Here is a 16,109-nt window from a genome sequence, read left to right as displayed (position 1 = left end):
GTTTGCAATCTTTAGATAAGCTATCTAGCTGATCTCCGGCTAGTTGAAGTAGTCTGAATCTGCTACTTCTCCGCCATCTTGACTCCATGTTTCCATTATTTTTTTCCTTGGAACTTCAGCTCTTTGATGGGTTCTAGGAAATTTATAATTTTTCAGAGTATCTGGTTGTTTCTCATTATTGGGGACTGAGTAACAGTCTTCTGTAGCTTTCTACATTCTACACAGAAATGGCATTCACCCTTAGTTTCCAATAACATTCTTATTTTATGAATCTTATCTTTCTAAGGATATAAGTTAGAGGTTCATCTATATTTTAAATCTACTGGTTTAAATCTTCTGTTCCTTATATTGTCTCTTTTCTCAATTTTCTTTTTTATAAATTGTTTTTGCTTGTTTTAGTATTTTATTTATTTGGTTTTTCAGATCTCTGGTGAATCTTAGTTGTCCTTTCATTTTTTAGAATAAAGTCCTGAGAAGCAGAGTAAAATCTCTGGGTGCTCTAATGGAGCTTCTGAAATTTAGTGTCCCTGTGGGTTGCTGAGATGTTAGCCAGAATTAGAGGATGCCCCAAAAATGTCATAACTAGGACTTTTGGGTCAGTTCCCACAGGAGAGTCTCCTTCTTCCTCCTGACTGAGGTGTGTATGTGGTGGGTGGTGGGGAACGAGATCGTGGGAGTTGTTGAGACTGGGGAAGAGGGCTGCCTGCAAGTTGAGATCCAGATACTGCAAGTAGCCATTGTTCCATGAATAGACTTCGTCACTGTGTAAGATCCCAAAGTCTATAACTTCTTTGTTTCAATTTGTCCAGAGACTAAATCCTCCAGCCTTTCCTTAATATCAGAGTGATAGTTGCCTGGTTGTATGGGGCAAGGAGGATGACCTAATGTGCCTGACAGTTTCTGTTAGGAGTTTAATAAAGTTAACAGTTAGCTCCACACTGCTGCTTTCGGAAGTATCTGATGCCTGCAGCTCCTGAAGAATTCCAGGGTTCTATAACATAAATTAACTTGCTCCATTAACAGATTTGTTTTAGCTATCTCAGTGCCGTGAAGTCAATTCTCACTCGTTTCCTTTTCACACTTCAGGGATTTCTGTTGACATTTCTCATCTGCTTTTGTCTTTTTACCTATTCTCAATGTGGCTTTATATCCTTGTACTGGTATTGTATTTTGTATTTATCTATTTGTAAACTGTATTTTATTTTTCCTATTTTTAAAAACATTATGTTTCTCTTTCCACTCAAGTTAGTTACTCCTCTGAAGGAAATCACAATTGGTGCTAAACCTTCTGTATTAATTATCATAAACTAACTAGCATATCAAATGACTCCAAAATTTTAGTACCTTAACATGTTAAGAATTGATTTCTTGTTCCTCTAAAAGTATAATTATAGTTAGTTCTGCCCCATGTAATTGTCTGGGGACTGGGGATTCCCCCAGGTCCTTGGAGATCCTTTGGCAAAGGCTGAAAATGGAAAAAGAACTGATGTTTGCACATGAGATAAATTTAGGGGCCCAACTCAGAAGTGGCTTATTACATCATTTCCACTCACATGCATGGGCCTGAACTCAGTTACATAGCTACACTTAACATCATGGGAGTCTAGGAAATTTATTTTCCCAAGAGGAAAAGAAAAAGTGGTTGAACTATTAGCAATCCTATGCTCTCTATATTTGTTAAGTCTCATATGATTACATATACATGTACACATACATATATATCTATGTATTTGTGAACCCCTATCCTTTTAAAATAACTGCTTGTGGAAAATGGGATTATATTATATACATAGTTTCCATTGTCTTTTTATCTTGTTCAGATGTGTCTAATGGCAAATCTCTTCCAACTCATTTGGTATAGTTCTGATTCTTTTTAAAGGCTGTATAATATTCCATTATGTGTTGCATCAAAATTAATTCAGCATTTTCTCTGTTGATAAGTATTCATTTAAAAATGCCTTTACTGCGGGAGGAGGGGCAAGATGGCAGAGAAGTAGGAGACCCTGTTCAACAGATCCCCTGAAGTGAGCTAAATATCTACCAGAACACTCTGAACACCCATGAAATCAGCCTGAGATGTAAGATTATACACTTCTGGATCTCTACGAGGCTAGGAAATCATCTGTGGAGAGGTTAAGTGGAGTGGGAATGCTCAATATGTTATTGAAGGATAAACAGAAGGGAAAGGGAGCAACCAGAAGCGACTTACTAGAAAGTAATATCCCAGGATGAAAGTGCCCTGTGCTTGGGAAACAGCATTAACTTGGGCTCTGGTTAAAAGCACAAAAAAGAGCAAAAAGTCTTAAGGGGCAAGTGGTGGAATCAGGTGGCCATGGGCATGGTCCTAAGCCCATGGTCTCAGGACAGTCACAGCCAAGGACCACCTGTGCCTAAGAGAATCCAGTGGGAGCTCCAATCCTCCTGGGCCCATGGCTTTCCACTGATTGCACCACCACTTGGGCTGGGTGCACCTTCGCTCTCCCGTGAGAGAGCCTGGTGGTGTGGGCACTGGCTGGTGGTCCCTGAACTGGCAGCCTTCTGTAAACTGCACCTGCTGGGTTGTGGGCATGGACCCCAGATAGCAGTCCCAACAGCCACCAGGATTGGGTTCCCCCAGACCAAAATTGCCTGTGGTTTTAGTGGCACAGGTTACAGAGACAATTGGGGCCTTTGGCAACCCCTGAGATGGTGGCTGGGGGTGCGCACCGCCCATGGGAGGTTGTGGTGCTCAGAGGAGATTGCAGAGGGGAGTATGTGTGTTCTGGACCATCCGGAGGAGAGTCAACTGAGGCTTCTCTCTGAGGTGGAGGACTGGGTGTGGACAGTTTACTTTTTGTACTAGCCCTCTGAAAAGGGGGATGTAGCTGCCCAAGAACAAAACCCTCCAGAGAACAAAACAACTTGAAAAACTGGTTTCCACAGAGTCCCCCTGCTAGGGGGCAGGGCGACTCAGCCCAACCAAGAGTGACTGAAAAACAACATGGTAGGCCACTCCCCCAGAAGACAAGCCAAAAGAACAAGAGGAAAATAACCACAGGTTCCCCATAAAACTGTAAAACCCCAACATTAGTGGAAACCAATATAATAAACCCTGGTATTGCCCCCCAAACCTATATATTTCATAGATACAACTTTTTTTTAATTAGTTCTCACAATTCTTATTCTTTTATTTTTTTAACCTACTCACCATTACAAATAGATATTTAATATACCATATTACATAGTAACTTTTTAACTTAAACATTTTTCATACATATAACTGGGTTTTTTTTTCTTTTTCTTTTTTTTTTTTAATATGTATAGACATAAGCTTCAAGGTAATCCTTTTTCCCTATTCAATACTATCTCTGTCTATAAATCAGTTTTAATTTCCCTGTATCTCTGGAAAGTTGAGTCCTTTAACAAAGATAACAAGATACACCCAGGAAGTACTGAAATAACCTTCCTTGCCCATATCAAGGACTTATAATCACCTTCCCATCTTACTCTTATGTCAGTGTTTCCATGTATTTGTTTTTGTTTTTATACTATATAACTCTTAATCTTGGGGTTCATTTTGACTGGTTTTTCTTTTCTTTTTCTTTTTTTTTTTTGTTCTTGTCTTTTACTTTTGCTGATCTTTTTGTTTGTTTTTGGTTTATGTACCTTATAAATCTTTTGGGATTCACTTTGGCTGGATTTTTTCTTTTCTTTTTTTTTTCCCCTCTCTTTTTTTCTTTCATCTTTCTTCTTGGTGGTGACTTCCAGTTGTTCTGAAACTTTCCAAGGGACACCTTGACTGGATCATGGTTGATGTATTCAGCTATACATCCCCTTAACCACTTCTCACCAAAATGACTAGGAGGAATAACCAACAGAGGAAAAAACCATAGACTGTGATCTCTGCCACAGAACTATTGGATACGGACATAAACAATATGTCAGGAATCGAATTCAGGGTAAAAATTGTCCAGGCAATGGCTAGGTTGGAGAAGACCATCTGTGGCAACATAGAATCTCTAAGGGCGGAAGTGAGAGCCAATCAGGCAGAAGTTTAAAAAAAAAAAAAAAAAAAAAAAAAAAGAAGAAGCTATTAAAAGATCCAATCTAATCTAAATACTCTAACAGTTAGGGTAACTGAGGCAGAAGGTTGAATTAGTGATCTAGAAGACAAACTGATGGAAAAGCAGGATCAGGAGGAGGTCTGGAAAAAACAGCTTAGAAGCCATGAAAACGGAATTAGGAAAATAAATGACACCATGAAACATTCCAGTGTCAGAATTATTGGGATCCCTGAGGAAGTGGAGAAAGAGAAAATACTAGAAGATACAGTTGAAAAATACTGGATGAAAATATCCCTAATCTGGGGAATGGAACAACTGTTCATGTCTTAGAAGCAGAAAGGACACCCCCACCCCAAGATCAACGAGTCTAGAAAGACATCCAGACACTTAATTGTGAAATTCACAAATCAAATTTTAGACAAGATATCTTTAGAGCAGCTAGGGGGAAGAGATTCCTTACATACAGAGGAAGGGCCTTCAGAATAACGTCAGACCTGCCACAGAAACCTGGCAAACCAGAAAGGGCTGGCAAGACATATTCAGGGCAATAAATGAGAAGAGCATGCAGCCAAGAATACTTTATAAAAAAAAAAAAAAAAAGAATACTTCATCTAGCAAGGGTGCCATTCAGAATGGATGAAAAGATAAAGAGCTTCCAAGACTGGCAAGGTCTAAAAGATTACGTGACCACCAAACTGGCACTACAAGAAATATTGAGGAGGGGTTGTTCTATAACAGAAGAAAGAACCCAAGAGTGACATAGAACAGAAATTTACAGAGACAATCTATAGAAACAGGGACTTCACAGGCAACATGTCAATAAAAACTTATCTTTCAATAATCAGTCTCAAAATGAACAGCCTAAATGCCCCCATAAAAGAGCACAGGGTTGCAGACTTGATAAAAAGACAGGACCCATCCATATGCTGTTTACAAGAGACACATTTGGAACCTAAAGATTAAAGATCAACTTCATAAAATCTATCTATGAAAAACTCACAGCAAATATCATTCTCAGTGGGAAAAAACTGACAGCCTTCCCTTTGAGATCAGGAACACGACAAGGATGCCCACTCCCACCACTGTTGTTCGATATAGTACTAGAAGTCCTAGCAACAGAAATCAGACAATAAAAAGAAATACAAGGTATTCAAATTGCTGAAGAAGAAGTCAAACTCTCTCTTCACAGATGACATGATACTTTCCTATGGAAAACCTAAAAAACTCCACCCCCAAACTACTAGAAATCATACAGCAATTCAGTAATGTGGCAGGTTACAGAATCAATGCACAGATATCAGTTGCTTTCTTATACACTAGCAATGAAAATATAGAAAAGGAAATTAGAGAATTGATTCCATTTACTATAGCACCAAGAACCATAAGATACCTTCGAATAAACCTAACCAAAGAGCTAAAGAATCATACTAGAGGAATTACAGAACATTCATGGAAATAATTGAAGAAGACACAAAAAGACAGAAAAACATTCTATGTTCATGGATTGGAAGAATAAACATTGTTAAAATTTCTGTACTGCCCAGAGCAATCTATACTTTCAGCATCATCCTAATCAAAATTCAACTGGCATTCTTCGAAGTGCTAGAAAAAACAATCCTAAAATTTGTATGTAACCAGAAAAGATTCCAAATCACTAAGGAAATGTTCAAAAAGAAAAAGCTGAGGGCATCATGTTGCCTGATTTCAAGCTTTACACCAAAGCTATGATTACCAAGACAGCATGGTACTGGCACAAAAACAGATATATACACCAGTGAAACAGAGTAGAGAGTCCAGATATGGACCCTTAACGCTATGGTCAAATAATCTTTGACAAACCAGGAAAAAATTGCCAGTGGAAAAAAGACAGTCTCTTAAATAAATGGTGCTGGGAAAATTGGGCAGCTATGTATAGGAGAATGAAACTCAACCATTCCCTCACACCGTACACAAAGATAAACTCAAAATGGATGAAAGACCTCAACGTGAGACAGGAATCTATCAGAACCGTAGAGGAGAACATAGGCATTGACATCATTGACATCAGCTACAGCAACTTCTTTCAAGATACGTCTCCAAAGGCAAAGGAAACAAAAGCGAAAATGAACTTTTGAGACTTCATCAAGATCAAAAGCTTCTGTACAGCAAAGGAAACAGTCAAAAAACAAAGAGGCAACCTATGAAATGGGAGAAGATACTCACAAATGACACAACAAAGGGCTGATATCAAAGATCTATAAAGAATTCCTCAAACTCAACACTCAAAAAACATATAATCATGTCAAAAAATGGGCAGAAGACATGAACAGACAATTCTCCAATGAAGACATACAAATGGCTAGCAGACACATGAAAAAAATGTTCGTCATTGGCCATCATGGAAATTCAAATCAAAACCACATCGTGATACCACCTTACACCAGTTAGAATGGCCAGAATCAACAGGAGAGGAAACAAGTGTTGGAGAGGCTGTGGAGAAAGGGGAACCCTCTTACACTGTTGGTGGGAATGCAAGTTAGTACGGCCACTTTGGAAAACAGTATGGAGATTTCTCAATTAAAAGTAGAGCTACTGGGGCGCCTGGGTGGCTCAGTGGGTTAAGCCGCTGCCTTTGGCTCAGGTCATGATCTCAGGGTCCTGGGATCCAGTCCCACATCGGGCTCTCTGCTCAGCAGGGAGCCTGCTTCCTTCTCTCTCTCTCTCTCTCTCTCTCTCTGCCTGCCTCTCAGTGTACTTGTGATTTCTCTCTGTCAAATAAATAAATAAAATCTTAAAAAAAAAAAAAAAAGTAGAGCTACTACTCTATGACCTTGCAATTGCACTACTGGGTATTCACCCCAAAGATACAGATGTAGTGAAAAGATGGGCCAAATGTACCCCAATGTTCATAGCAGCAGTGTCCACAATCATCAAGCTGTGGAAGAAGCCAAGATGCCCTTCAGCAGATGAATGGATAAAGAGCTACCACATATGTGGTCCATATGTACAATGTAATATTATGCAGCCATCAGAAAGGATAAATACCCAACTTTTGCATCAACATGGATGGGACTGGAGGAGATTATGCTGAGTGAAATAAGTCAAGCAGAGAAAGTCAATTATATAGTTTCACTTACTTGTGGAACATAAACAATAACATGGAGGACAATAGAAGGAAAAGAAAAGTGAATTGGGGGAAATTGAAGGGGGAGATGAAGCATGAGAAACTGTGGTCTCTGAGAAACAAACTGAAGGTTTTGGAAGTGAGAAGAGTAGAAACATAGGTGAGACTGGTGGTGGTATTAAGGAGGGCCCGTATTGCTTGGAGCACTAGGTTTGGTGCATAAACAATGAGTCTTGGAACACTGAAAAAAATAAAATTAAGATGTTAAAAATAAAAAATAAAAAAATATGCCTTTACTGATATTTTGGTGGCATTTAGAAGGGGAATGGAGCTAAATGTATATGCTCATTTTTACATTTTTTTTGGAAGTTTAGCATTCAGATTGGTTGTGAATGTATGCTAAATGCAAGATTATTTCCAGAAATAAAACTATAATAATTTATATTTTGAGAAGTAATGAAATGTAGTTTATAGGAGTAATGGCAGTTGGCTTCCATAGATTCTCTAGAATCATCAATTTGCTGGCTATATTATTAGCAAATATCTTAGATGTTTGAAGAGCACATAGAAATACTTTAGCAAATTATTTTTTGATACCAAATAACTATTTTAACTTCATAATTTCTTTGCAAAGCTAAAATTACATTAAAAATTTATAATATAAATAAATCTTGCATTTATTTGCAACATTAACTGTTAACATTTTTTAGGCACATAAAATTACTATATTTTAAAAAATAAATTTAAAAAAAAATTACTATATTTTAAAGGGCATTTTGCGCTTTCCTATGGATAGATTCTATTATTGTAAGGAATGTAAGGGTTCAGAGAAAAATGTGTATTATTGATTATCAGAACAGATGTTAAGTACCTACTAAGCATGAGACCCAGCTATGAACTAAGAATATAACAAAGAACGATATAGACATAACATGTAAAGATTTTTAGTTATGGAACATTACTCAGTGGAATCTGAGTAACATCATGTGTTACTCATCATGATGTTATTCATCATGTTAGTTGGTGAACTTGAGGGAGAAACAGAAAATAACCAATAGGCTTTCTATAATGTGAGGTACTGAGAGAGACAAACAGAGACAGAAAGGGAGGGAGAGACAGGGGAATATAGAGGAACAGAAGCAATTACCCCATCTTGAATGCCTGTCAATTACCAAGTACTGGGTTGGATTCGGTGCTGTGGGAGCTATGATCCTTTTGGAGCCAAGTTCTGCTGGGAGCTTATCCAGTATAGTCTGGATTTTTTTTTTTTTTTTTTAAAGTGATTTCACTAGACAGAGAAAGAACTGTATTACCTTGTCTATTACTAATGGACTTCATCTCAGCTTTGAGCAAAACAATCAATTACAAATAAGCTCCTATTGAAAAATACTTGAAGTACTGATAGTTTATCCAATAGATGGAAGTTCTCTGTGCTTTAGGATCTGACGATCAAGGAACACATCTGACATCCTGTTATAAATGTTAGGGAGTTTAACTTGTACTCTTTATTCAGAAAGGATGTTTTAATTTTGATTGAGATGAGCTGAACATGAGTCCAAGACTTCTAGCGTCTAAGGTACCATCACTGTGAGGTCAGTTTCAACCTATTTTTTGAAAGCAAAATTGAGTTCACCTGAATTAGGTTTAGCAGTGATTGAGACAACTTGCTGTCCTCATGTCTTGTATTTCTTTTGTACTAAATAGTGCTCCACTGTGTAGCACGGGCTGCTGGTGGTTCCATGATGTTAAGATCATTCTCGCAAAGAGCTGCTCCATGTGTGCAGAACCTTTTGAGTGGAGTCAGGGAGAACTGTGGACAGTCTACCACTGGGAGGCCTGGGCATTCGGAGAAGCTACTTTCCTGCCTTGTCAGAGCTACTGGAAACAGAGAAATAAATAGGCAGTGTCTGAGGGGCCCACATAGAAAATCCACTCTCTCAAAATGACGCCCAAAGCCTCGGAGGGCTTCAGGAGGACTGGTTCCATGGCTCTCTTTCCTCTGCCGGTGCTTCCCCGTGGTCTTTGTGCCCAGCAGCCTACAGAACACTCAGCAAACCTCAGAACAACTCTTTAGAAGTCTGGGTTTCTGTAGCTCACTGGTCAGCAGAGCAAGGTGCTCACTTTGGCTTCGTTTTCTGTTGTCATGCCTCAGACAAGTCACTTGAAATGCCAGATCTCACTTCCTCATCAGTACAATGAAGAGTTAAATGAAGTGCCCTCTTAAAGCCACCAATACCCTGTCTGTGCTGACTGACCCTTCTCAGTAAGACTCTTGACACATCCTTTCTTACTGTTGATTATTAAACAGGACTATTGTCCATTACCTAAAAACTGCTTGTCCCAGGATGCCCAGAATTTTTGGTTCCTAGACTGACCACTGATATAATTATCATTGTCATGCTTCTCTGGGTTCCATGGGGCAGGTTACACAGACCAGAATGCCAGGCATTTAAGGGTTTTTACTGTTTATTCATGACCATAATTCTTTAGACTGTTCCAGTGGCAAAATTATGTTTCTTTTGAGGCTGTTGTTCTGGACATAAAATAATGGAGAATGTTGTTATAAGAGTCTGTAACTAATCTGATGCATAAGTGGTTCTTTCTAATACAAGGGGAATGTACAGATGCCACAAATCAGATGCCCTTCCTTTGTTACTGTCCAGTCTCTAGAGCTATTTGGAATCTTGGCCGGTACCAGTGCTGGAGCATCGCGCCTCTGAACATCGGAACAAAACCAGCAAACAACTATATATCAGCGTTCCATTCATTATTTTGAGGCTAGACCAATATAATTTTGGCTCATGTATCTGTTGTTCATGGCCACTACAATATCAAATGCAAACTTATTAAATACATTTTAGTCATTCAGCAAATATTTGCCAAGTATTTATTGAGTGATAATTACATACTAGACACTGTTCTAGACTCAGAGAAAGTAGCAGTGAGGTGAATAAATCCCTGTTGTAAAGCAGTTATATCCCTATAAAGTGAGAGAACAAATACATAAAATATTTATATAATAAGTTAATTGGTTGTAAGTGCTATGGATAAAAAAACAGGTTAATAAGGTTAGGAAAGGCACATGTATTTGGAGGGTATATATACAGGGAATTCAAGGAAGGACTTACTGAGGATGTGATATTTGAGCAACAACTTAAAGGAGGTGAGGTGGGCAGTCCAGGGTCCATGGGGAGAACTTCCCTGAGAAAGAGAAGCAGGTACAGGTCCTCGAGGAGGGAGGAAGTTGTCTGTGTCCCTGCTGAAGCAGGAGCAGAGTGAAAGGGAGGTGAGGGTGGAGTGGTAAGGACATGCTTTTCCCTGAGTGATTTAAATAGCCCTTGGAATGACATGATTTAGGTATGTTTTCACTTACCTAAGTGAAAGTTAGGTTTCTCCATTCTTGTGCCCATCCCCGTGTATTGTATCTTCTTCACGGACTTTTTCTTGACCGCCGGTTTTTGTAACTCCAAGCACTGAGATTGACCGCCATCTCTCAGCTTTTTCACATGGGGCTTTCTCATTGCCATCTTGGAAAGGCACTTTCAGACTACCCCTAATAGTCGTGCTGCTTCTTCTAAAACAGCTCCTAGCTCTTTAGAGAGGCTTCTCCTCCCTGGGGCTCGAGCTCTTCTACTCCACCACACCTCCTCCTCCCTCTGGCTGTCAGCTGGTTGCCTCATAGCTATCTGCTAACGTTAATTGAAGATATTTGTCACCTGGGTCTTCCCCTTCTCCAGAGAACTGCCAGTACCTGGGGGAAATCCAGGGGCTGCCTGGCAGGTGCCTTGCTTTGTAGTTCTTTGATTGCAGTATCCGATACATTTCCCTTGTTTGGTTCAACCATCTGTGCCCACAGCCACAGTGTGGACCTCATCTTTCCTCAGCTTTTGCCTGTTTCAGAAGTGTTAATGTCTCAATAGTGTGGAAAGAGGTGGGATGTGAACAAATTCATTTGTATCAACAGCCTGCATCCAATCCAGTGATGTTCCCACTCTCACCCATACCATACTACACCTTGGCCTTCAGGGGGAGCTCACGATCCCAGTCCTGAGTCCTTGGAGGATGGACCTCTTTTGACCATGGAGCTCTGGGTTACTGTACTAGGGGAAGCAGTGGTTGAGTGTGTGGATAATGGAGTCAGACACAAATGTTCTGATCCTCACTTATAAACTGAGGGTGACCAGGGATGCCTTACAGCATATGTGAGGAATAAATGACTTAGTGTAAATGCAATACTCAGTTGAGAAGTTACTAATATGGGGAAACCAGTTAGGTGTTGCTTCTTGGAGACAAGTGAAGAGGTTAACGGTATTGTTCCGTGGGGTGGTCTCACATATTTCTTGAAACATGAAGGAATTCAAACTTGAAAAGCTTCTGTCTCATTGCCACACAGCTGTGTGAAAGTATCTGGCTCCTGCCTCTTCCTCTGTTGCCCCACTACTGCCTCCCTACCCTGAGGTGGAGCAGGACTCAGAGTGGGGTCCTGGAGGAAGGCAGGAGGAGCAGGTAGCTTTTGTAGGCCTCCCTAGGCAATGAGACATTCTTCTCTTCTTAGGCTCATTGAACAGGGAAGATGTAAATAATACATGTTTTCCTTTCTTTATACAAATCTAACTCATTTCTGGAGAGTGCCATAGAAGCAGTTATTGCTTCAGAAACATTTACAAAAGTGACATCTTTTTTTTTTTTTAATTTTTACTTATTGATCACAAAAAGGGTGAAAAGATGGTTTCTTTCATAGCAGCCTGCTAGATTTCTTTCTTTTCTTTCCTTTTTAAGCTTTTATTTATTTATTTATTTATCAGAGAAAGAGAGAGAGAGCAGAAGCAGGGAGAGCAGCAGGCAGAGGCAGAGAAAGAAGCAACTTACCCGCTGAGCAAGGAGCCTGATGCGGGACTTGATCCCAGGACCCTGGTATCCTGACCTTAACCAACTGAGCTACCCAGATGTCCCCTGCTAGATTTCCTTAAGGGGCTTGGGCAACTCTAACTGCTTCCTCTCTTAGTCACTTCACTTGTTCCTCAATCCACCACACACTGCTTTCTTTAGTCACCATTCCACAGAATCTGCTGCCCAGGCCCTTGGTGGGGAACCTAGAGCAGAGAGGAGGGGACGTGGTGCTGAAGGGGCAAGGTATGGACACATTCAGAACCCATGCAGAAATGTGGAGATTTGAAATACAAGGAATGAGTTTGGACAGTCATTAAAAATATAAAAATATGAGCTACTAAAGTAAATGAAGCATAGAAATAGTGAAACAGAAGGTATGTCACAAGGACATATAGACAAGGACAAAAAGCAAAGGGAATCCTAAGAGAGCTTTTTAAAAAAAAAATCCAGTTTAAAACATGTTTATAGAAGTGAGATAAAGCAAACCAGTTATGAAAGTAAATGTAAATGTTTTCCAAAATCCATTCAGAAGTTTAAAATAGATGCACCTGAAACAAAATAATTTTTAAAAGATGGGGAAAATGTTATCAAGAAAACATAAACAGAAAGTAACAGAATGGCATTCAATTTAATTTTTAATAAAAAAGAATTTGATGCAAAATGCAATCAAAATGTCTAAAGGGGACATTTTTTTTTTGGTGTTTAATAAAAAGCACAGTTACTAGTGAACATTACATATCCTTTTCTGTGTTAAGTAATGTAACATCAAAATATGGAGCAAAACACCCCGTGATCTAGCAGTTTTACTCCTGGATGCGTTCCAGCTGCAGTGTGTATCACCCAGAGAATGTACTAGAATGTTTGTAGCAGCACTTTCCATAATAGTTCCCACATCAAAACTACCCAAATGACCATCACCAACAAAATGGAAAAATAAATTGTGAAACCATCACCCAATGGACTACTATACGTCAGTGAAAGTAAATATTCTGCATACAGCAGTCCCCATGAACACAGAGTGCCGAGCAAAAGCTGTCCACCGCAAATGAGCACATGCCATAGGATTCCATTTATACAAAGGAAAAAATGGAACTAGCTGAGCTAATCTTAGAGATGAGAGTTTCCCTTTGTGGAGAGGGGGTAGTGACTGGGAGGGCGCACAGTGAGGAGGTGGTGTCCTGGCTTCTGGTTACAGGGCTATGTTAATTTTGTGAATAGTTTTCAAGCTGTTTACTTGATTTGTATATTTTTCTTTAAGTATATTTTATTTTAGTAAAAAGTTTAAATATGAAGAAAAAATTATCAGAAAGTAGAACACTGTGCAGAAAAACTGTTTTAGTTTTTTTAGCATATTGCTTCAGGCTTTTTATTTAAATAAAAAATAAACAGATTTTTTAACAATATAGCCATTTATATTGAATTAATGCATACTGATATTATACATTAAAACATATATGTCTATATCTGTATATACTTAAGAAAAGTTTTGACTGTTGATCCTATATTAGGCCAAAAAGAAATCCTGAAGTCTTCAAACAGGAATTAGGCAGACCATGTGACATACTGAAACTGAAATGTGATGAACTAGATACTATTATTAATATTTCAAACAACTATAAAAATTGGGGTCCCTGGGTGGCTCTGTGGGTTAAGCCTCTGCCTTCAGCTCAGGTCCTAGGATGGAGCCCCACACCGGGCTCTCTGCTCAGCAGGGAGACTACTTCCCCCTCTCTCTCTGCCTGCCTCTCTGCCTACTTGTGTTCTTTCTCTCTCCCTGTCAAATAAAGAAATAAAATCTTTAAAAAATTAATTAAAAAATAAATAAACATCTACAAAAATTAACCTTTGAGATATCTCTTAAATAAATATTTGGCCAGTGACTAAATGAAGGTGACAATTACAGATCGTAGCAATAATTATTTTTGAGAAATAAAAGAGAAAAATAAATATGTTAGAAAAGTTTGTCCAGGTGTCTGAAACTGTATTCAAGGGCAACAATGATTAAGTTCATAGTCTTGAATGCTTCTATTATTTAAAAAATGAAAATAAATTAATTTTCTTTATAATTCAATTTGACAAGTAAAAACAATTCTAAGAGAAATATGAGGAAAGTAATAAGAATAAAGGCAGCATATAAAATAATTAGAAAAGGGAAATGAGTACAATAGAGCTGATGAATAAATCTAACTACTTATTCCTTTAAAGGAAAAAGAAAACAGCACAGTAATAGGTAACAAAATGTAATTAGGAATAAAATAACACAAATGTGAAGGGAAACAAGAAATCCAATTAGAAATTTTTTGAAACAGAGTGCTTTATGCCAGGTTATACCAATATATATATATTTAATTGCAATTAAAAATGGTAAACCTGGGAAATTACAATTACAGAGATGTAATTAAGAGAATAAAACCCTAATAGAGGCAGAAGTATTGGAGGAACTGGAGGTATGGGAGGAATTAGAAATGTGACCAGGGGCACCTGGGTGGCTCAGTGGGTTAAAGCCTCTGCTTTCGGCTCGGGTCATGGTCCCAGGGTCCTGGGATGGAGCCCCACTTCGGGCTCTCTGCTGGGCAGGGAGGCTGCTTCCTCCTCTCTGCCTGCCTCTCTGCCTACTTGTGATCTCTCTCTGTCAAATAAATAAATAAGATCCTTTAAAAAAAAAAGAAAGAAAGAAAGAAAGATGACCAGTTCATGGTCTGAAGTCAGACAGTGATTCTGAGTTTTTTTTTTTCAAACTTCCAAGAAGGACTTCTGGGTGTAACCTTGCTCTGCCAAGTATGCACAGCATCATTTTACCTTGGCTTTGTTGGGTGAATGAATGAACCAAGGAATGAGAGCTCCCTTTAACCTCCCTCTCAGAGGTGCAAATAAACAAGTTAGGTAATGTATGTGAGGTTCTTAGCACAGGGGCTATGTACATGGAAATCAAAATGTCAATGTGTAATCTTTTGATATGTGTATATATTTTTTCAGGTTATCCTGATCCAGAAAATTTTTCCTGGACAGAGTATCTGGAAGCTACTCAAACAAATGCTGTTCCTGCCAAAGTTTTTAAAATGGTAAGTTTGTATCTGAGTATACTCTCACCTTTAAGCAATATACATGTTGACTTCATTTGACAGTTTTTAAATTATTCTAGATTTTTTCTTTTTAAAGTTGAGTGTAATATTCATAACCAATTTGCCTTGTTTTCAGTTAAAACTGCAAAGGAAGTGATTCACTTACAATGGTTCCTCTACACAAAAGTTAACAATGTTTTTCTTACTCGAAAATCCTGGTAGCCCACTCTAGTGCAGTGAAAGTCACCTCATTAACCTCAGAAGCTGGTGGGGTCCTTCATTTCTGCCTGTATCCGTCAATGAAGTGGGAACTCTGTGCTCTCATAGTCTCGGGGACTATCTGAATGTTCAGGACACCATGATAAAATCAGTGAATTGTATGGAGCCTGTGTGTGTTCTAGTTTTATACATTTTGAGGGAAACATTGCTTTTAGCATTTGTTAGAACACCAGTTTTTAAGCTCAAATTTGTCCTTATACATTTATTCCAGGGTTGAACCAAGCATAAATTATTTGGTAAAAGACAGTGAATTGATAGTATAGTTAGAGATCTATATGTCTAAAGTGGTTTTCAAGTTGTTCCCTTTCAGCTGTGTGCTCCGGGCTTCCTGACTCATCTTTAATCAGTATTTTATATAGTGAGCTTCCACATATGATTTCATTTATGAAAAGTTTTCTAGGGATCACAAGGGGTTTGAAACAAAATGTTATTTCATTTAAAAAATGATTATACAGTAGGCTGGATTTGAAAAAGAAATGTAACCAAATTAAGACGGCTAGAAGTCCTAGAGCGCTTGGAAGGACATTGAGAATTGCAGAAACTCAATAAGCAGAATACCAGCTGCTTATATTATCTTTTTCTCTTTTGCTTTCTGTCAAAACTCATTTTACTTTTCCAAGAAGAAAATTACAAGAAAACAAAAATTATGATTTAGTTACAAAGGCAACTTCCAGGCTCTGACAAAGGTTATTATGGCTTCATCTCAAGCTATATATCTTTGGTATCTGCACT

At 38.5% G+C, this 16,109-nt stretch overlaps 1 protein-coding gene across 1 annotated transcript in view; it reads left to right on the top strand.

Annotated features, from left to right (window-relative positions):
- The window catches only part of L3MBTL4 (L3MBTL histone methyl-lysine binding protein 4), a 403,808-nt gene that overhangs the window by 193,551 nt on the left and 194,148 nt on the right, over positions 1 to 16,109 (top strand). The window contains exon 11 of the mRNA XM_082699053.1: positions 15,013 to 15,098. Within this exon, the coding sequence (XP_082555179.1) occupies positions 15,013 to 15,098 (86 nt within the window). The remainder of the gene's footprint in view (positions 1 to 15,012; positions 15,099 to 16,109) is intronic.

The sequence above is a fragment of the Mustela nivalis genome (assembly GCF_964662115.1).
Source record: "Mustela nivalis genome assembly, chromosome: 14".
Lineage (NCBI taxonomy): Eukaryota > Metazoa > Chordata > Mammalia > Carnivora > Mustelidae > Mustela > Mustela nivalis.
Note: the sequence above shows the minus strand (reverse complement) of the source record. Positions and strands in the feature narration are given on the sequence as shown.